At 41.4% G+C, this 15,512-nt stretch overlaps 1 protein-coding gene across 4 annotated transcripts in view; it reads right to left on the bottom strand.

Annotated features, from left to right (window-relative positions):
• Positions 1-9,678, bottom strand: part of PLGRKT (plasminogen receptor with a C-terminal lysine) — a 55,535-nt gene extending 45,857 nt beyond the window's left edge. Inside the window, exons 1-6 of one of the 4 annotated variants that reach the window (XM_029203978.1) lie at positions 9,612-9,639; positions 4,637-4,832; positions 3,141-3,362; positions 1,951-2,047; positions 297-401; positions 8-94 (exon numbers count right to left, since the gene is read on the bottom strand). In XM_029203978.1, the coding sequence (XP_029059811.1) occupies positions 8-88 (81 nt within the window). In that variant the 5' untranslated portion in view covers positions 89-94; positions 297-401; positions 1,951-2,047; ... (1 more) ...; positions 4,637-4,832; positions 9,612-9,639. Of the gene's footprint in view, positions 1-7; positions 95-296; positions 402-1,950; positions 2,048-2,772; positions 2,895-3,140; positions 3,363-4,636; positions 4,833-9,611 lie in introns of those variants that run through there. The other 3 variants (XM_029203976.1, XM_029203977.1, XM_029203979.1) reach the window with 3 other exon arrangements.
• Between the last annotated feature and the right edge of the window lie 5,834 nt (positions 9,679-15,512).

Below are 15,512 nucleotides of genomic sequence, written 5' to 3'. Positions count from 1 at the left end.
AATGTACCTGAAGTCGGGCATTCATAAGCATGAACTCCTGCTGGCTTTTCATGTTCTCATTCATAGATTTTGAAAATATAAACCCCATCTTGACCTAAAATGTAAAAAAGCAAAGTTTAAAACAATATATTCTACATGCATCCTCATATGCTCTGTTTTCAGGCTACCATGAGCTTAAGACAAAGTAAAAAAAGAAAATTTTCTGACCTGGGAACACAGTATGGACACTAGTCTTTGCTCCTAACTAGCTGTCTGATCTTGGACAAACTTAACCAGTCTGGCCATCATTTACTTACATAAGAACAGCTGATTGAACTGGATGATTTCCAAAATCTTTTCCTGCTCTATAGCTTCATGTTTCCTGATTTTTCTTTCCACTGTATATCTTGAAGAACTGAGCACTTAAAAACAAACAAACAAACAAAAAAAAAACGCTCTCATTTTTAGGAGGGGCAGGGTGAATACCATCCACCCTCTTACCTTCTGTACAGCTGGATGACAGAACCTTTGCTTCTGAGGAGGAGTGATTTAGAAGATGCACTGTACAACTTGAAGACCGATTTCTCTGTGCTCCTTGCATTTGTATTTTAGGACGTTTTAGGTATCTCAAGGTTACTATATCAATACTCTTCCTATAATCCCTACCCCTCTCCTACCCACTTGCTCTTTCCATCCACCCACTGCTAACATCCCTTGGCCATCCTCCTCTAGCCTCACTTTTTTCTTCTTAAGCTACTACTGAAGTTCTCAAAAGGGGGAAAACCTAAGGATACTTAAATGTTCTGGGAAACACAAATTTTAAATGAATACATGGTATCGTCTATCTTATTTATCTTATTTAAGAAGTTCTTAAGTGGGCTGGCAATTCTAGATGGTCCAGAACTCCAATTTTTGTTCTTAAGTCAACTGGGTAGGTACAGAAGACTTCAGTTAGTTGTTGATTCTACCTTCAGAAGACTGCAGAACTCAGGGAAGTTACGACTACTCTACCCGCTTCAGCGATGTTGCTGATTCTCTTTGGTAGGCTGTTGAGCACTTTGTGAACATCAGGTCAGAGTGGCCATTCCTAATGCTTTCTGCCCAGAATTCACAATATTCTGTGGGAAGCCCATACAGAGTTCCTATTTTCCATAGCCTCAGCAGAAAATCTTGGGTTCTAGCTAACTGGTGAGAAGATGATGGGAGAGGGAGGATATTTCATGCCAGACGCAATGGGTTATCCCTGCTAATGGGTCTCCAAGTGAGTGTATACTACAAGCCAGACTTCACTGGCTTCCCTGTATTTTGGCCAGAGATGCACCCTGGATTTATAGGGGTCTCCGAGCCAGAGTCAGCTTCAATGCTAGGCACAGGAGGCTGAGCCAGAGGAGGAGAGGCAGAGTCCTGAACAGGCCTGGGAGGTCATGAGATTTCCCTACCCACCCCACCCCTCAGCCGCTGCCCTCCTCCATCCTGTGAGTAACCAGAGGCAGAGTCACCCAGTAAGAGTGGGCAGATCTAGCAGAAGTTCTCTGCTGTCTCCAGATTTGACAGCCCCAAGTCCATTGTCTCCAACAGCAGAGCAGAACTTGCCTGAAGGCAGAAGCAATATATTATCCATTTTGGCAGTCACCAAGGTGTCTCTTTCCCACAAATGTGCAGAAAGCATGAGTGACACAAGAGAAAGTGTAGCTCAGGCAGTTGCCATTCCTTATTTTTCTTTTGCGTGTAGGAGTAGATCATTGAATTTCTACATATGCAGCAAACATTTATAAAGAAAACAGCTGTCCTCTAATCCCATTCACACACACACACACACACACACACACACACACCCTGTATGTCAGAGTTATGTCCCTTAGAGTGCTCCTATTTATAAGGGGGTGGACTCTTCCCTGAAGCGGAGTGACAATCCTCATGTCAGTCATCCAGGGAAGAGAAACTATGTGGAAAGTTAGGACTTAGGCTTACCTTTTTCTTGTCCTTGCTCTCTTGGGTCTGGATTGTAGTTTCGATGTATCAGGGGATATTCCCACGGGTTAAGGGTAGAAGCCAAAGGAGACCACACCTGAAAATGAGTGCACCACACCTTGTGAACTGTGCCCTGGAATTCGGTATTTTCAACCTTCTTCTCCTTCTTTTCCCAGCCTAAGAAAGCCATTTTCCAAAGTCTGGGAGGTTCTTTAGGGTATCCACAATACTCTCAGCTTTCACTCTCCCACTCACAAAATATATATCAGAAAATAAACAGGAGTGACCTTGCAATAGGAGTAACTTTGAATTCACCAAATTGTATAAGTTGAGTCTTTCAAAAATGCTAACACTTTGTCATTGGTGACAAACGCCTTGCTACTTAAAACTTCGACACCAGCGTGTGTCAGAGGGCTAAGAATGCTGATTTGGGTCCTTTCTGCCTTCGGTTTTCCTTCAGTTACTCCTGAGACCTTAGAAAGGACTCTTTAATGCTCCAACCCTGTCTCAACTGTGCTACAGATTACAACAGGCATGGGTATTTCTGAGGAAGAAGTGTTGGGACCACAAGTTCCAGGCAGCCCTTCTCAGGCTGCATCTAGGAGCCAGGATTTGATTTTACTTTAAAAAGAAAAAAAAAGTATAATTCCATGACCCATAACCTCTGTCATCCAAGTTTCTGCGCTGACTCATTTCCTGATCGAATGACACATTAACTACCTACATTTCTGACTGGTTGCATGATTACAATCATTTTCAATAAGTCTTTGGGTTCCATTCCAACTAGCCCATTTCCGCTGCAAATTCCAGCCGAGAACTCACAGCTTCAGGTAGGTTTTCTGTAATTTATAACTCCACCCGCTCATCCTGGACCCAATCACAGTAACTTGGGAATTCCTGCAGTGGTATGCTGATTTCCGTTGATAACGCTCTGCCTACTTCCCCCAACTTAATTACAATGGTATGGGAGAGGTCTGGAGTCTTTAGCACTAGAAGCGGTTCCTCCGAAACGAGGTTGGCGATACTAGGAGAGGGAGAGCCAAGGGCACTCACGAGGAGAGGGCCCCCAGCGCGGCCCGGCAAGCCCAAGGCCCTGAGCTCGGCGCCGGCAAACGCAGACGCAGCCCCGCGGACCCGCCCTCCCCAGCAGCCTGCGGCCGGCCTGGCACGCACGGCCGGCGCTCACTCACTGGGCAGTGGGCAGTGGAAGTGCGGGGACACTGATCAAAGCAGAGGCCTCCAGGCCGGAGTCCGAGACCGCCGCACGGACCGGGTCTCGCCCCGCAGAGCTTTGGGATTGGCTGGCCATGGCAGGGATTCCGAGCCTCAGCCTATCAGCGCAGCTCTCGTCTTCCTTAAAGGGCCCTCTTGCCTGACCGAGGAGGCCTGGTGTTTTCTTTCCCGCCTGGCGCCTGGAAGGGGCAGGTTAAAAAGGCAAATTCAAAATCCAGCGACTCAAATTTTGAGGGGAGGCAGAAGCAGCATAATGGAAATCTCACTTAAAGTCCTCAGTGAGGTTTGTCAGTTACCCACGAGGAGCCTGAGCAATCCATGCTCCCTCGCAGAGCTAAAACCTCCATAGAGCTTAATGAGCCATCTCAAAGTTGTTCACATACCATGCCAACCACCACTTGTAGGCTCTGTTTCTAGAAGAGAATGTGTCTCGTGAGCGGTTGTCACTTAAGCATAATCCACAGTTATAAACATTTGTAAGGGCTTTTCTTCTTATAGAATAGGTTTATGTTGAGTGTGGACTTTTTTTCCCCATTTAAATCTCAGCACAGACATAGTTTATTTAATTTGTTAGAGCCTCAGCCTACTCCATCTGTTGAGCTGCAACCATTAAAGTGGCAAAAAGATTAAGACAGGAAACGAAAAAGAGCAGACTTGACCAGAGTTACCAAATCAAATTTTTTTTTTGACAGAGCTATCTTTCTCCCCTTCTGTTCTGAGAGATTCATTTCTTCTCACCCCACTAGTAATTTCTATCTTGAGTAAGTCAAGCCTCTCTCCCAGCTTCATTGAGAGAATACTTGAGGAACTGTTGGCATTCTGTTCTTTGTTATTAAATGGCGTGGAAGAATACCATGGACTTCACCAGGCTCTGGCCTTGAGGAAGGTCAATGAGGAAGGTCACTGCCCTTAGCCCTGGCTGACCATCACACCTGTGGAGAAGGGATCTAACTTTCCCCAGGCTCTGTATGTGAGCGAACACCACACCGACCTGTTGCCAGAGTGACTGGGGCACCGTAGAAGCAATGCCACATGGAACTTTGACTCTTTAAGAGGGGATAACAATTGGTATGATAGCATTTGAGTGCTTGGACTCTAGCATAAGCACACCTATATTTGATTTGATTTCCAGCTCCATCACTGTCACTCTTCATCCTCTCCAAAACTTACTTTTATCATCTCTACAATAGGACTAAAGCCATCTAATTTATTGGATTGTGAAGACTAAATGAGATAATATATTCAGGCACTTAGCACCATGTCTGGCACACAGTTAGCATTAAATAAACAGTAGTAACCAGCAACAGTGGGATCCTGTTACTAACTCTAGGTCTGAAGGGACAAAGGTAAGGGAACAGTTACTAAAACCAGGCGAGAGCCATAGCTGTGGCTGTATAAGAGGGCTACCAACAGGAGCTATGTTGTTCAGGAGAGGAAAGCAGTCGATGCTGACCTTTGGCCCAGGAGGGTAAGATCCTATAGTTGTAGCCACTGCTAGCACCTCAGCTCCAAGTGGGGATAGGGTGGAAAAGAAAGATACATCTTTCTGTCCTTCCATGCTCGGAAATCCTGCTGAAATCTTCCATTGGCTGGATCCACAAGAAAGCCAGAAGATAGGGGAGCCAAGTCCATACAGCCTGTAGAGGTTCCTAGGACAAATGAAAATATCCAGCACACCATTTCTACAACCTTGGGTTTATCATACTTTGAAGTCCTAGTTCAAAAGGAAGAAATGCTTCCACTAGAGGACCCAGCCATAGCTCCATTGAATTGGAAGCTGAAACTGCCCCTTGATCAGTTTGGTTCCTCATGATGATGGAATTGGAATAACTGATCCTAATTACCAAGAGGAAATTGGGTTGCAGCTATACAATGAGGGCAAGGAGAAATGTGCATGACTCCCAAAGATTAACTGAGCATATGTTAATATTCCCATGTGCAATAATAATGATCATTAGATAACTACAGTAACCTGATAAAGTCAGGAGCACTTAAATTTCAGACCATACAGGGATTAAAGTGTTGTATCACCATACCAGGTAAAAAATCCTAATCTACTAAGATACTGTATAGAGTAAGGGAAACAAAAGTGAATGAAGTAGGAAATTATGATTATCAATTTTAGCCTAGCAACAAGCTATAGAGGCAGGGACTACTGTAGCTCTGTATATAAAAGGTTAATTGATTATTTCTTCCCTGCCCTTTCCCTGTTTCCTTGGATGAAGAATACTGATGGAGACAAACATTATAATTTAGTTTCTAGGTCAGAGTATTGCCGTCACCTCAAAGCAATATAGTACTTGGTAGGACTCTGTGATTCTCATGTTTAGGAGATGCGTTTCTCTCCATCTGAGCAAAGGGAAAGAATAAATACTGGGTGGCAAAACAGGTAGACTATCCCGGTCTTCTATTTGCCTCCCCTCATATCCATTCTCCTCCCTTCCTTGCCCTATTCTATACCCCAGCAGCTGCCCTCTTTGGAAAACAGCACCTGGGCTCTTCTCAGCTGGCTTATATTTGGGTTGGGACTTTGGAGGCATCCACAGGAGACAGGAGGCAGGAGAAAAGAGAGGTAGGGTATGTTTTATCCATTCTTTCTCGGTTTGAGGATCTGGCAGTGGTTGTGTCTCTCCACAACTTCAGCTCTTGACCCGTGGCCCCTCCTCTGTGGCTCCAGCTCACAGAGCTCTGGAAATGCTCTCCTCCCTTGCTCTTCAGCCTAGAGATGCTATGGGTTTCCCACTGCTGTTATACTCTCAGCCTGATGGTTCTTCACCCCAACTTGGTGGTTGGGAGCTAGATGGTTCTTTTAACCCTACCCTCACTCCTTTAATTAGCATCTAAGATCTCTTTAGTCAGACCAACTGAGTAGAATTCTGATTCCTGATGGAAACCCAATGGATACACTTTATACACATACATTATAAATACTCTTGTATGTATTTTAAAATATAAGTGAAAAAAGTGACTATGAGAATATCTACTCTGGGAATTGAGAGAAATCTTGGTATAGATATTGAACACATTTTATAGACTGTGGGGTGAGAAGATTAAAGGAAAATTATTTCAATATCAAATGACATATAACTAACTGGTGTGTACATTATTTCTAATTGTATGAATTTGTGAATGTATGTATATATGCTTTATACACACATACAAATTAGGTACTTTTAAAAATCATTTTGTATTATAGCATAAGGATTTTCATGTTGTTAAATGGAATTCATATATACCATTTAACATATGTAAGATTTTCAGCAAGTATGTATACAATTTCCATCATTGGATATTTCTGATTTTTTTTGCTACTGTCAGTAGCATCATTGTTAACCAACTATGCTCCAATATAAAATAAAAAAATTTTAAAAAAGAATTAGATGGCTTCCCAGACCCTAAAAAAAATAACATCATGATGATCGCCTCATATATATATAGCTTTTTAATATTTTGATTGGAAATACTGGATTAAATAGTATACATATTATAGAAAGAATTGATGTAAAATCCGTAAAGTCCTCAACTCATTTAAAGTCCCCTACCTCAGGACAGTAAAATTACTCAGTATTTCCCTGTATATCCATAAAATAGTTTTTTAAGACAACAAAGTTTTTAATTGGGGGATTGGGATTGACGTATACACATTACTATGTATGGAATGGATAACTGATGAGGACCTACTGGGTGGCACAAGGAACTCTATTCAGTGCTCTTTGGTGACCTATATGGGAGGGGAATCTAAGGAAGAGTGGATATGTGTATGTGTGTAGCTGACTCACTTTGCTGTGTACCTGAAGCTGGCACAAAACTGTAGATCAACTATACTCCAATGAGAATTTATTTTTTTAATTTATTTTTTATTTTTAAAAATTATTTATTTATTTATTTATTTATTTGGCTGCATCAGGTCTTAGTGACGGCACGCATGATCTTCGTTGTGGCATGTGGGATCTAGTTCCCTGATCAGGGATGGAACTTGGGCCCCCTGCATTGCGAGCATGGATTCTTAGCCACTGGACCACCAGGGAAGCCCCAGAATTTAAAAAAGAATATTTAGAATAATAAATAAAAGTTTATAGAGTAATAAATTTTTTAAAAGTTTTTGAAAGTTCAAGATGTGCTTAGAGGTATTCTCTTTTAAGGGGATGCTTTTGAAAGGAGTGTGAATTTCTTCATTAAAATGGGAAACAGGTTTAGCCAAGAACTTCAGTCTATGAAGAAGAGCATGTGTGGGGATAATGATAGAAGTCTTCAGTATTAAGCTATTCTGGAATTGTGTTGCGCATACTCTGGAACACAGTCTGAATTTTAACTTTAGACTTCATTCATGGGACATACTGTAGCCTGGGCACAATCTGAACCAGCAGAGCATCACTGAGCTTTGGACAGCCTTCTCTGGACTTTGTCCATTCCTCAAGTGACACCATATGGCACTGTAATAAAATGGCAGCAGTGGACTCAAATCTTGTTTTCTCCCTACCTAGAAAATTTTAGATTGAGATATAATTCACATATCATAAAATTTTCCGTATAAAAGAGTACAGTTTAGTGGCTTTTAGTATATTCAAAATGTTGTTCAACTATTACCCCTACCTAATTCCATAACATTTTCATCACCCCAAAAAGAAACCCCATACCCATTAGCAGTCACTCCCCATTGTCCCCCTTCCCCCACCAGCCCCTGGCAACTCTTAATCTGCTTTCTGTCTCGATAGATTTGTGTATTCTAGACATTTTATATAAATAGAGTCATACAACATATGGCCTTTTGTATATGGCTTCTTTCACATAGCATAAGGTTTTCAGGGTTCATCCAAGTTGTAACATGTGTCAGTACTTCATTCCTTTTAATGACTGAGTAATATTTCATTGTATAGATATACCACATTTTGTTTATCCATTCAAAACTGATGAACATTTGGATTGTTCCTACTTTTTGCTATTATGAATAGTGCTGCCATGTACATTCATGTACAACTTTTTGTACCTATGTTTTCAATTATCTTAGTTATATACATAGGAGTAGGGTTAAATGATAACTCTATGTTTAATTTTTTGAGGTTGAACAAATACATGATGCCACCAGCAGTGAACAAGTATACACTTATATGGTAGTTAAGGGCATAGACACTAAAGCCACAGTACCTGGGTTTGAATCTCAGCTGTACCACTTCCTAGTTATATAAGCTCAGACACGTTACTTAAGTTTTGTGCCTTGGTATCCCCATGTCTAAAATAGGGGTGATAGGGACTTCCCTGGTGGTGCAGTGGTTAAGAATCCTCCTGCCAATGCAGGGGACACGGGTTTGATCCCTGGTCTGGGAAGATCCCACATGCCTTGGGGCAACGAAGCCCAAGCACCACAACTACTGAGCCTGCACTCTAGAGCCTGCAAGCCACAACTACTGGGCTCACACGCCAGAATTACTGAAGCCCATGTGCCTAGAGCCCATGCTCCTCAACAAGAGAAGCCACCGCAATGAGAAGCCCACACACCACAACAAAGAGTAGCCCCTGCTCGCCGCAACTAGAGAAAACCCACATGCAGCAATGAAGACCCAACGCAGCCATAAATTAATTAATTAAAAATAAAATAGGGGCGATAATGGTATCTTCTTCATAGAATTGTTGTAAAATATAAACTAGCTAATGTAGGTAAATCATCAAGACATGGTGTCTGACAAAAAATGCTATATATTTTATAAAAATGCTATATTTATAATCTTTATTATAATTATTGCATTTTGTTTTGTTAACTTGATAGTTGAAAAAGTGATGATATAGTTTGTTGAGGTTTGCCATTGAAATGGAGTAATCAGAGATGATAGTAATTTAAGGAGGCAGCCAAGTCAAGGAAAGCTTTTTTGAGCAGTGGGCAATTATATTTCAGAGTGTAACCTAAATAAAACTGAAGCTTCACATGGTTCAGTACAAGCATGTAACAGCAATCTAAGAAAACATCAACTGACAGCTGAAGCACTTAAGAATAATACATAAGCTTTCTTAAGCAGTCCCTGCAAATGATCTGCACAGCATATTTAACAGGAAACGCCTAAAATCTTCCCTAGATATTTCTCTCTTTCCAAATATTTTTTCCACTTACAGTAGCTGCTTATATTTTTCCTTCTTCTCAACCATGAGGTTTCCATATCACCAGACTAAACCCCTGATAAGTTCCTTCACCTACAGCCCATGCCACTCACATAACCCTGTTCCTAGCCAGTGACTCTCAGCCTCCTGCACCTCTGAGAAATTCAGCCTGGTCTCCTACCTGGAATCCCAGGTAGCATTTCAATTTAAGTTGAAAACAGTCCCTGAACTCTGATGAATAAAATTATCTACCTTATTATATATTCTCTCTTTTGCAGCTCTTCACAAGAGGGACACAACATCTGTTTGGGCCATCCAGGGACATCAAAAAACCATACCCAGAGTTCATTCTTCATTCTTTTTCTCTTCCTTCTGTGGCAAGAATCCCTGGAAGTGCTGCAAAGCTTGGCCTGACAGTGTCCATTAAACTTCTTCTAAGCAAACCTGGGAACAAGCATGTCAATGTTAGACTTTATTCTTCCCCATGCCAACTCCCCATCTTCCTCTTAGGATCTCCAAGAACACATGAAAAATGATGAGTTCACTGGGTTAATTTTTTTGTGGTTACAGCAGGCATTAATTATCCCCTTTATCAAAACCAAGCAAATGAGGGTTATCTTCATAACTGTTAGAGTCTGTGACATACAGAATAATGGATACCCCATGATTTTGCTTGATATCAACCCTACAATGTATCAGCTGCAAACTAGAACCACCTTGTCCGATTCATACCTAGGCCAGGCCTCACTGGGTTTGGGGAAACTGCTTATCTTCACCCCCTGGGGCCTTGCCTTGAGAGAGTTGGACTTCAAGAGGTAGAAGTATGCCTATGTTGCTTCTGACTTTCCAATTCTACCTCAGTGTTTGAGGTCAGTGTGTCACTATCCTATCTTACTCTTAAAATGCTGCTATGGTCTTCTCTTTTGCTATGTCAGCTCTGATTAACACAAAATTAGCAAGAGATTCTGGGTCAGGGGCCTTTGCTTGGGGTTGTAAAATGTCTATTACTCTAGTCTATAATTCATGTTTCTACTTGTCTTGTTCATGCACAAGCACGAATGAAACCTATGCTTTCCCCTTACTCTCCACTTTGCCATATTCTGTAAGAAGTAAACCAATTCATGCCTAGAGTACACACAAACACACACCTTAATGCTATTGCCTTAGCTGATGGCATTTCTCAGCCTCTGAGGCTTTCCCTCTGCATATTTGTCAAAGGAATGCTCTAACCATAACTCAGAGCCTTTTCCTCTCATCTCTGGCACAGTGTTCCCAGTGAATTTCTTCAGCTTATGATAGCAAATGACCTAGACCAGTCATGTTGTACCCTGATTAAATCCCATGAGCAGGACCAAGGCCTTGGACCACTTCCAGCATACTGCCACCAACTTTCCATTTCTACAAAGGATTGTATCAATAATTTCTTCTTAATAAGTTATGAGTCTCTTGATGGGTTACAACCAGTTTCCAGTGATAATTTAATGGGAGAGTTTGTGTTTCATTTTTAGACTTCCTTAAAGAGCTCACATTGTGAGCTCTAAGTCTAAAATATCGTGAAAGCCTGTAATTCTGGCTGTAGTATCCTACCCTGAAATAGCGTATTACATCATATCTATCATCCTTGATTCCCTTTTCTCTATTACTACTAATATCCTTCAACAAGTTCTATTAGTTCTGCTTCCAAATTATATTTTGAATGTACTCTACAGCAATAGCTCCTAAAGGACTCCCAGCTTCCATGCTAGCCCCTCTATACTCCATGCTTCAGACCACAGCTAGAGTGATGTTTTTGGAGCACCAATCAGGTAACCCTACTGCTTTAAATTATCCAGCAGCTTTCCATTGCAATTAGAATCCAGCCCTCTTCCCTTGGTCCTCAAAACCATGATCTGATCTGATCACCACCCCTCCTTTCACTCTGTACTCCAGCCACAATGACATTTGTTCCATCCCTAAAACTTGCCAAGTTTTTGCATCTGTTGCAAAAGCCTTGGTTTTTGCATCTGTTGACCCCTCTACCAGGAATATTCTTCCTGCAAATCATTTCATGTTTGTCTTCATAATTTGTTTCTCAAATATCGCCTCTTAGAGAAGACTTCCCTGGCCACCACACTAAAGGAGTCTCACATCTAGGTATTCTATCATATTGTCCCACCTCTTTTTCTTTCTTTTTTTGTTTCTAATAGGACTCTCCAGTATCTGAAATTTATTAGTTTATGTTTGGAATCTCTCTCTCTCTCTCTCTCTCTCTCTCTCCAGAAACAGAAAGGCCTTGCTGTCCTTTCAGGATAGGGTGGGGAAAAGAAAAAACTATATCTCATTCTTTTATGATGAATCTATTATCATGAATGGCAGATTAATTAGGTTCTAGATCCAGTAACCTGGATGTGACTATAATTGGACTTTGAATAACTACTTATACCAGAAAACAAAAATCAGTTTTTCCCTTTCAAGTAGAGATTCTGAAGACTTTTAGACTTTTAGAAGTCATATTGTTCTTAGTTTAAAACCAAGAATGAGTATAAAATAATACTCCCGGAGGCAATTCTACAGACACATTTGAACTAAATCATGTTCTCGAACCAAGTAAAATGACTCACAAGGGGACTGTTTCATTTGTACAACATTCACTTAGGTTACTTAATTCTAAGATATTAAATCTATAAAATATTTCCCAGTATTCTCTGAAAGGGTATCTCCCAATTGTAAATTCTATTTTTAGCAGCCTTCAGTTCATTTATTGAGATTCCTTGGGATTAAATTATTTACCATAGAGTGTTCCCAACTTCCCACAGCATTTACCTGGGTCATAATTATCTATGTCTGGGTTTATGAATTCCTTGAGGACAAGGGACATTGCTGGAGGCCTCATCTTTGTTTTAAAGAACCCACAGTGTGGGAGCTGCCCTTTGTAGCCAAGAGCTCTTCACCTGACCAGCTCTCCTCCAGCTCAGGACAGGAAGTAAGAGACAAATACAGCCCTTGTTAAGAGAAGCATCTGAGCATGGGTGTCAAGTGATGAAAGCTGCTACCACTTGGCCATCCACACATGTTAATTGCTCCTGTATTTTAAACAGTTGTATTGTATAACCAGAGCAAAGTGTTCTGCTCCATGAAATCTGTTTGGCACCAGTCTATGGGGGTGGATGGCAAAGGTGGAGGCAACAGAAGGTGAGAGTTGGTGGATGGGGACAGAGAGAGAGAAATGGGCATAACATACGGCAGTGGTTTACAACCCTACACAATCAAAACTAGAACATGGGGGAAAATCTGGATGTTGTCTTTATATATAATAATAAAATGCATTTCTACATATTCAGTGAAAACAAAGCAGTTTGTTAATATCTTTTTGTTTGTTTAAGTATCTTTATTATGTCCTGTTCTTGATGATCAAGAAAGTATACTGGAAATTGCTCCTTCACCAGGAAATTGCTAGTATCACTTCAGACCCACTTGTAAGAGCCTGGAATCTCTCTCTCTAAGGTCAGGACAAACAAAGATCATCTCTCTTGTTTTAGGGGCAAAAGTGAAAGTAGAACAGGCAGAGGTAGAGTGAAGAATGGTGTTGATACCAATTAAACCAAATTAGATGGAGGAAGGAGAGTTATAACTGTACTTGCAAAGAACTCTTCGTTCAGTTTTTTCCCTTAAACATTATATCATCAATTTTAAAAACTTCAGTGTGCACATGACTCATGTGGGGATGGTTTCGAAATGTAGACTCCCAGGACCACCCCCAGGAGAATTGGATTTAACAGGTCTGTGGCAGAGACCAGGAATCTGTATTTAAACACCTATCCCAAGTCGACTGTGATGCAAGTGACCCTCAGAAACACTCTGAGAAATAGCACATCAGCAATGATGAGTTTTAACCTCTAAAAATGAACAGATTAAGAGGAGAGTGAATGGGACATGGCGATACTGTAGATGATCAGGTGTCTAGTTCTATAGCTCTGGCTTCCCACTGCTCGTCTCATATCTCAGCACTCCTCCATCCACTTCACCCAAATCAGAAAACACGAACAAGGTTTTGGGACTGATGCCCCCCTGGCTGTTAGATTTTCATATACTTTTTTGAGGTGATAAAATCTCTTTTTTTCTAAACACATCCTGTTTTTCTATCTCCAGACGATATAAAAACATTAAGAAACTTGATAAACAGTATAGGAAAATGAATGGCTTCATTAAGAAACTTGATAAACAGTATAGGAAAATGAATGGAAACAGGTGGGTGAGATGAACAAAATCACAAATCCTCAGATTAGTAATATGTAAATCACTGAGGAGAAAGCTGAGTAAATACCTTCCATTCCCATCAACAACTTCAGAGAAAGGCAAATTCCATTCACCTCCTGCCTTGCCTGCTGATCATTATGTAGACCTTGAACATTGCTTTGGTAAAACAAATAAACAAGCAACTAAACATCCCCCCCCACTGCCCCCAGTTTTAAAAATTATTCATGCATCATAGAGGCCATCTAAGAGGAGATCACTTATTCCTGCCTACTCAGTAAATTACTTGCTCAGGAAAACTCAGCTAGTTAGTGGTAGGTGGCTCTAGAGCCAGCTTTTTCCCACGTGATGGTCATGACCCCACTAGCAGGTCTTGAAATCTATGTCCTGGGTCTTGAGTGTCATTTTTAGAAACATGAAACTGGTTAAATAGAAAATATCACAGGGAATAAAGTTGAGAAAACGCGGCTCTATTTCACCATGTGGCCTCAAAAAGAGATTTGAGCTAATCTCCAAGTCTATTACAATTTTATTGAGGCTAAAGAGAATTTCACACTCCCCACCAGATTGTAAAGGCAGTATCTTCTGTATTTTTCCAAGTTAAAAAATAAAAATATGTGGGCTTCCCTGGTGGCGCAGTGGTTGGGAGTCTGCCTGCTAATGCAGGGGACACGGGTTCGAGCCCTGGTCTGGGAGGATTCCACATGCCGCGGAGCAACTAGGTCCGTGAGCCACAACTACTGAGCCTGCGCGTCTGGAGCCTATGCTCCACAACAAGAGAGGCCGCGATAGTGAGAGGCCCGCACACCGCGATGAAGAGTGGCCCCCGCTTGCCACAACTAGAGAAAGCCCTCGCACAGAAACGAAGACCCAACACAGCAAAAATAAATAAATTAATTAATAAACTCCTACTCCCAACATCAAAAATAAAAAATAAATAAAAATATGTGATATTCTAAGAATGTGAAAATTCTTACTTGGGAAGCAAATGCCGTATCCAAGACAACAGACAGCTCAATATTCATTCATTATGCAGTAATTTGAATTGCAGCTGAGATGAATAAACAGGAAAAGCAAACAATGAAGAGTCCAATATATCAATTTAAAATTAAAAAGAAAGAAGAGAGGGAGAGCGAGACTGCGCTAGAGAGCGAGAGAACGAAAGAGCAAGAGAGCCGCATCTAGAAGTTCAGTAGTGGGGAATGCTTGACACAATTCTGCCGCCGCCTCAGTATGAGTGACGTGGTTTCAGCTTGGGCTCAACCATTGATCCGGAGTTACCAGAGGATTTTCTTAACCCTCACCTGTGCTACCCCAACGTGGATCTCAAGGACGGCAGGATAGCAGGGATCCAGAGCATTCTTAAAAGGTTTAAGTCCTGATGGGAAGTTATTTTAATGACAAAGCAATGATAGTTTCACTATGTCGAGGAACTTTGAGGAAGTGACAAAGTCCACGTTTTAAAAATGTTTCCTATCACACACACCTACTTTCTAGAATAAAAACCAAAGCCATATGGGCCCGTCATTTTACTTTCTTTATGTTGTAGATTTATAGCAAGTTATCAGGATGATCCGTTACCTTGTAAAAGCTTTTATCAGAAAGAGGGGAAACCGCATGGCAGAATTTAGAGTGTGAATTCTGAAGGTAAAACCAACGTCTGAAATCTTTGCGATGATTTCGGACGTTGGTTTGTTTTTAAACATTGTTTAAAACATCAGATATTGATTTGTTTTAATCTTTGAAGCTTTTCTTTTGAAAAGCTGATTTACGGGAAGCCGGACTTAAGTTTCACTTTTGGTTTCACTTATCTAACTTTTTATTCCAAAAATGAAAAATCCGTTTGTTTTCCAGATTACAAGTTTAGCGGCAGCGTAAGAAAATCCAGTCGGGGGCGTGGGGTGCTGACCCGGGGGCGGGACTGTCTGGCAGGGGTGGGCGGAGAACTCATCCACGCTAGCTCTTTAGCGGCGGGCCGCCGCGGGTGGCCCTCGCAGTCCCGGGCG

Source organism: Monodon monoceros, unplaced genomic scaffold, assembly GCF_005190385.1.
Source record: "Monodon monoceros isolate NGI ecotype Baffin Bay Population unplaced genomic scaffold, NGI_Narwhal_1 Super_Scaffold_5, whole genome shotgun sequence".
NCBI lineage: Eukaryota > Metazoa > Chordata > Mammalia > Artiodactyla > Monodontidae > Monodon > Monodon monoceros.
This window is presented reverse-complemented; position numbering and strand designations above follow the sequence as displayed.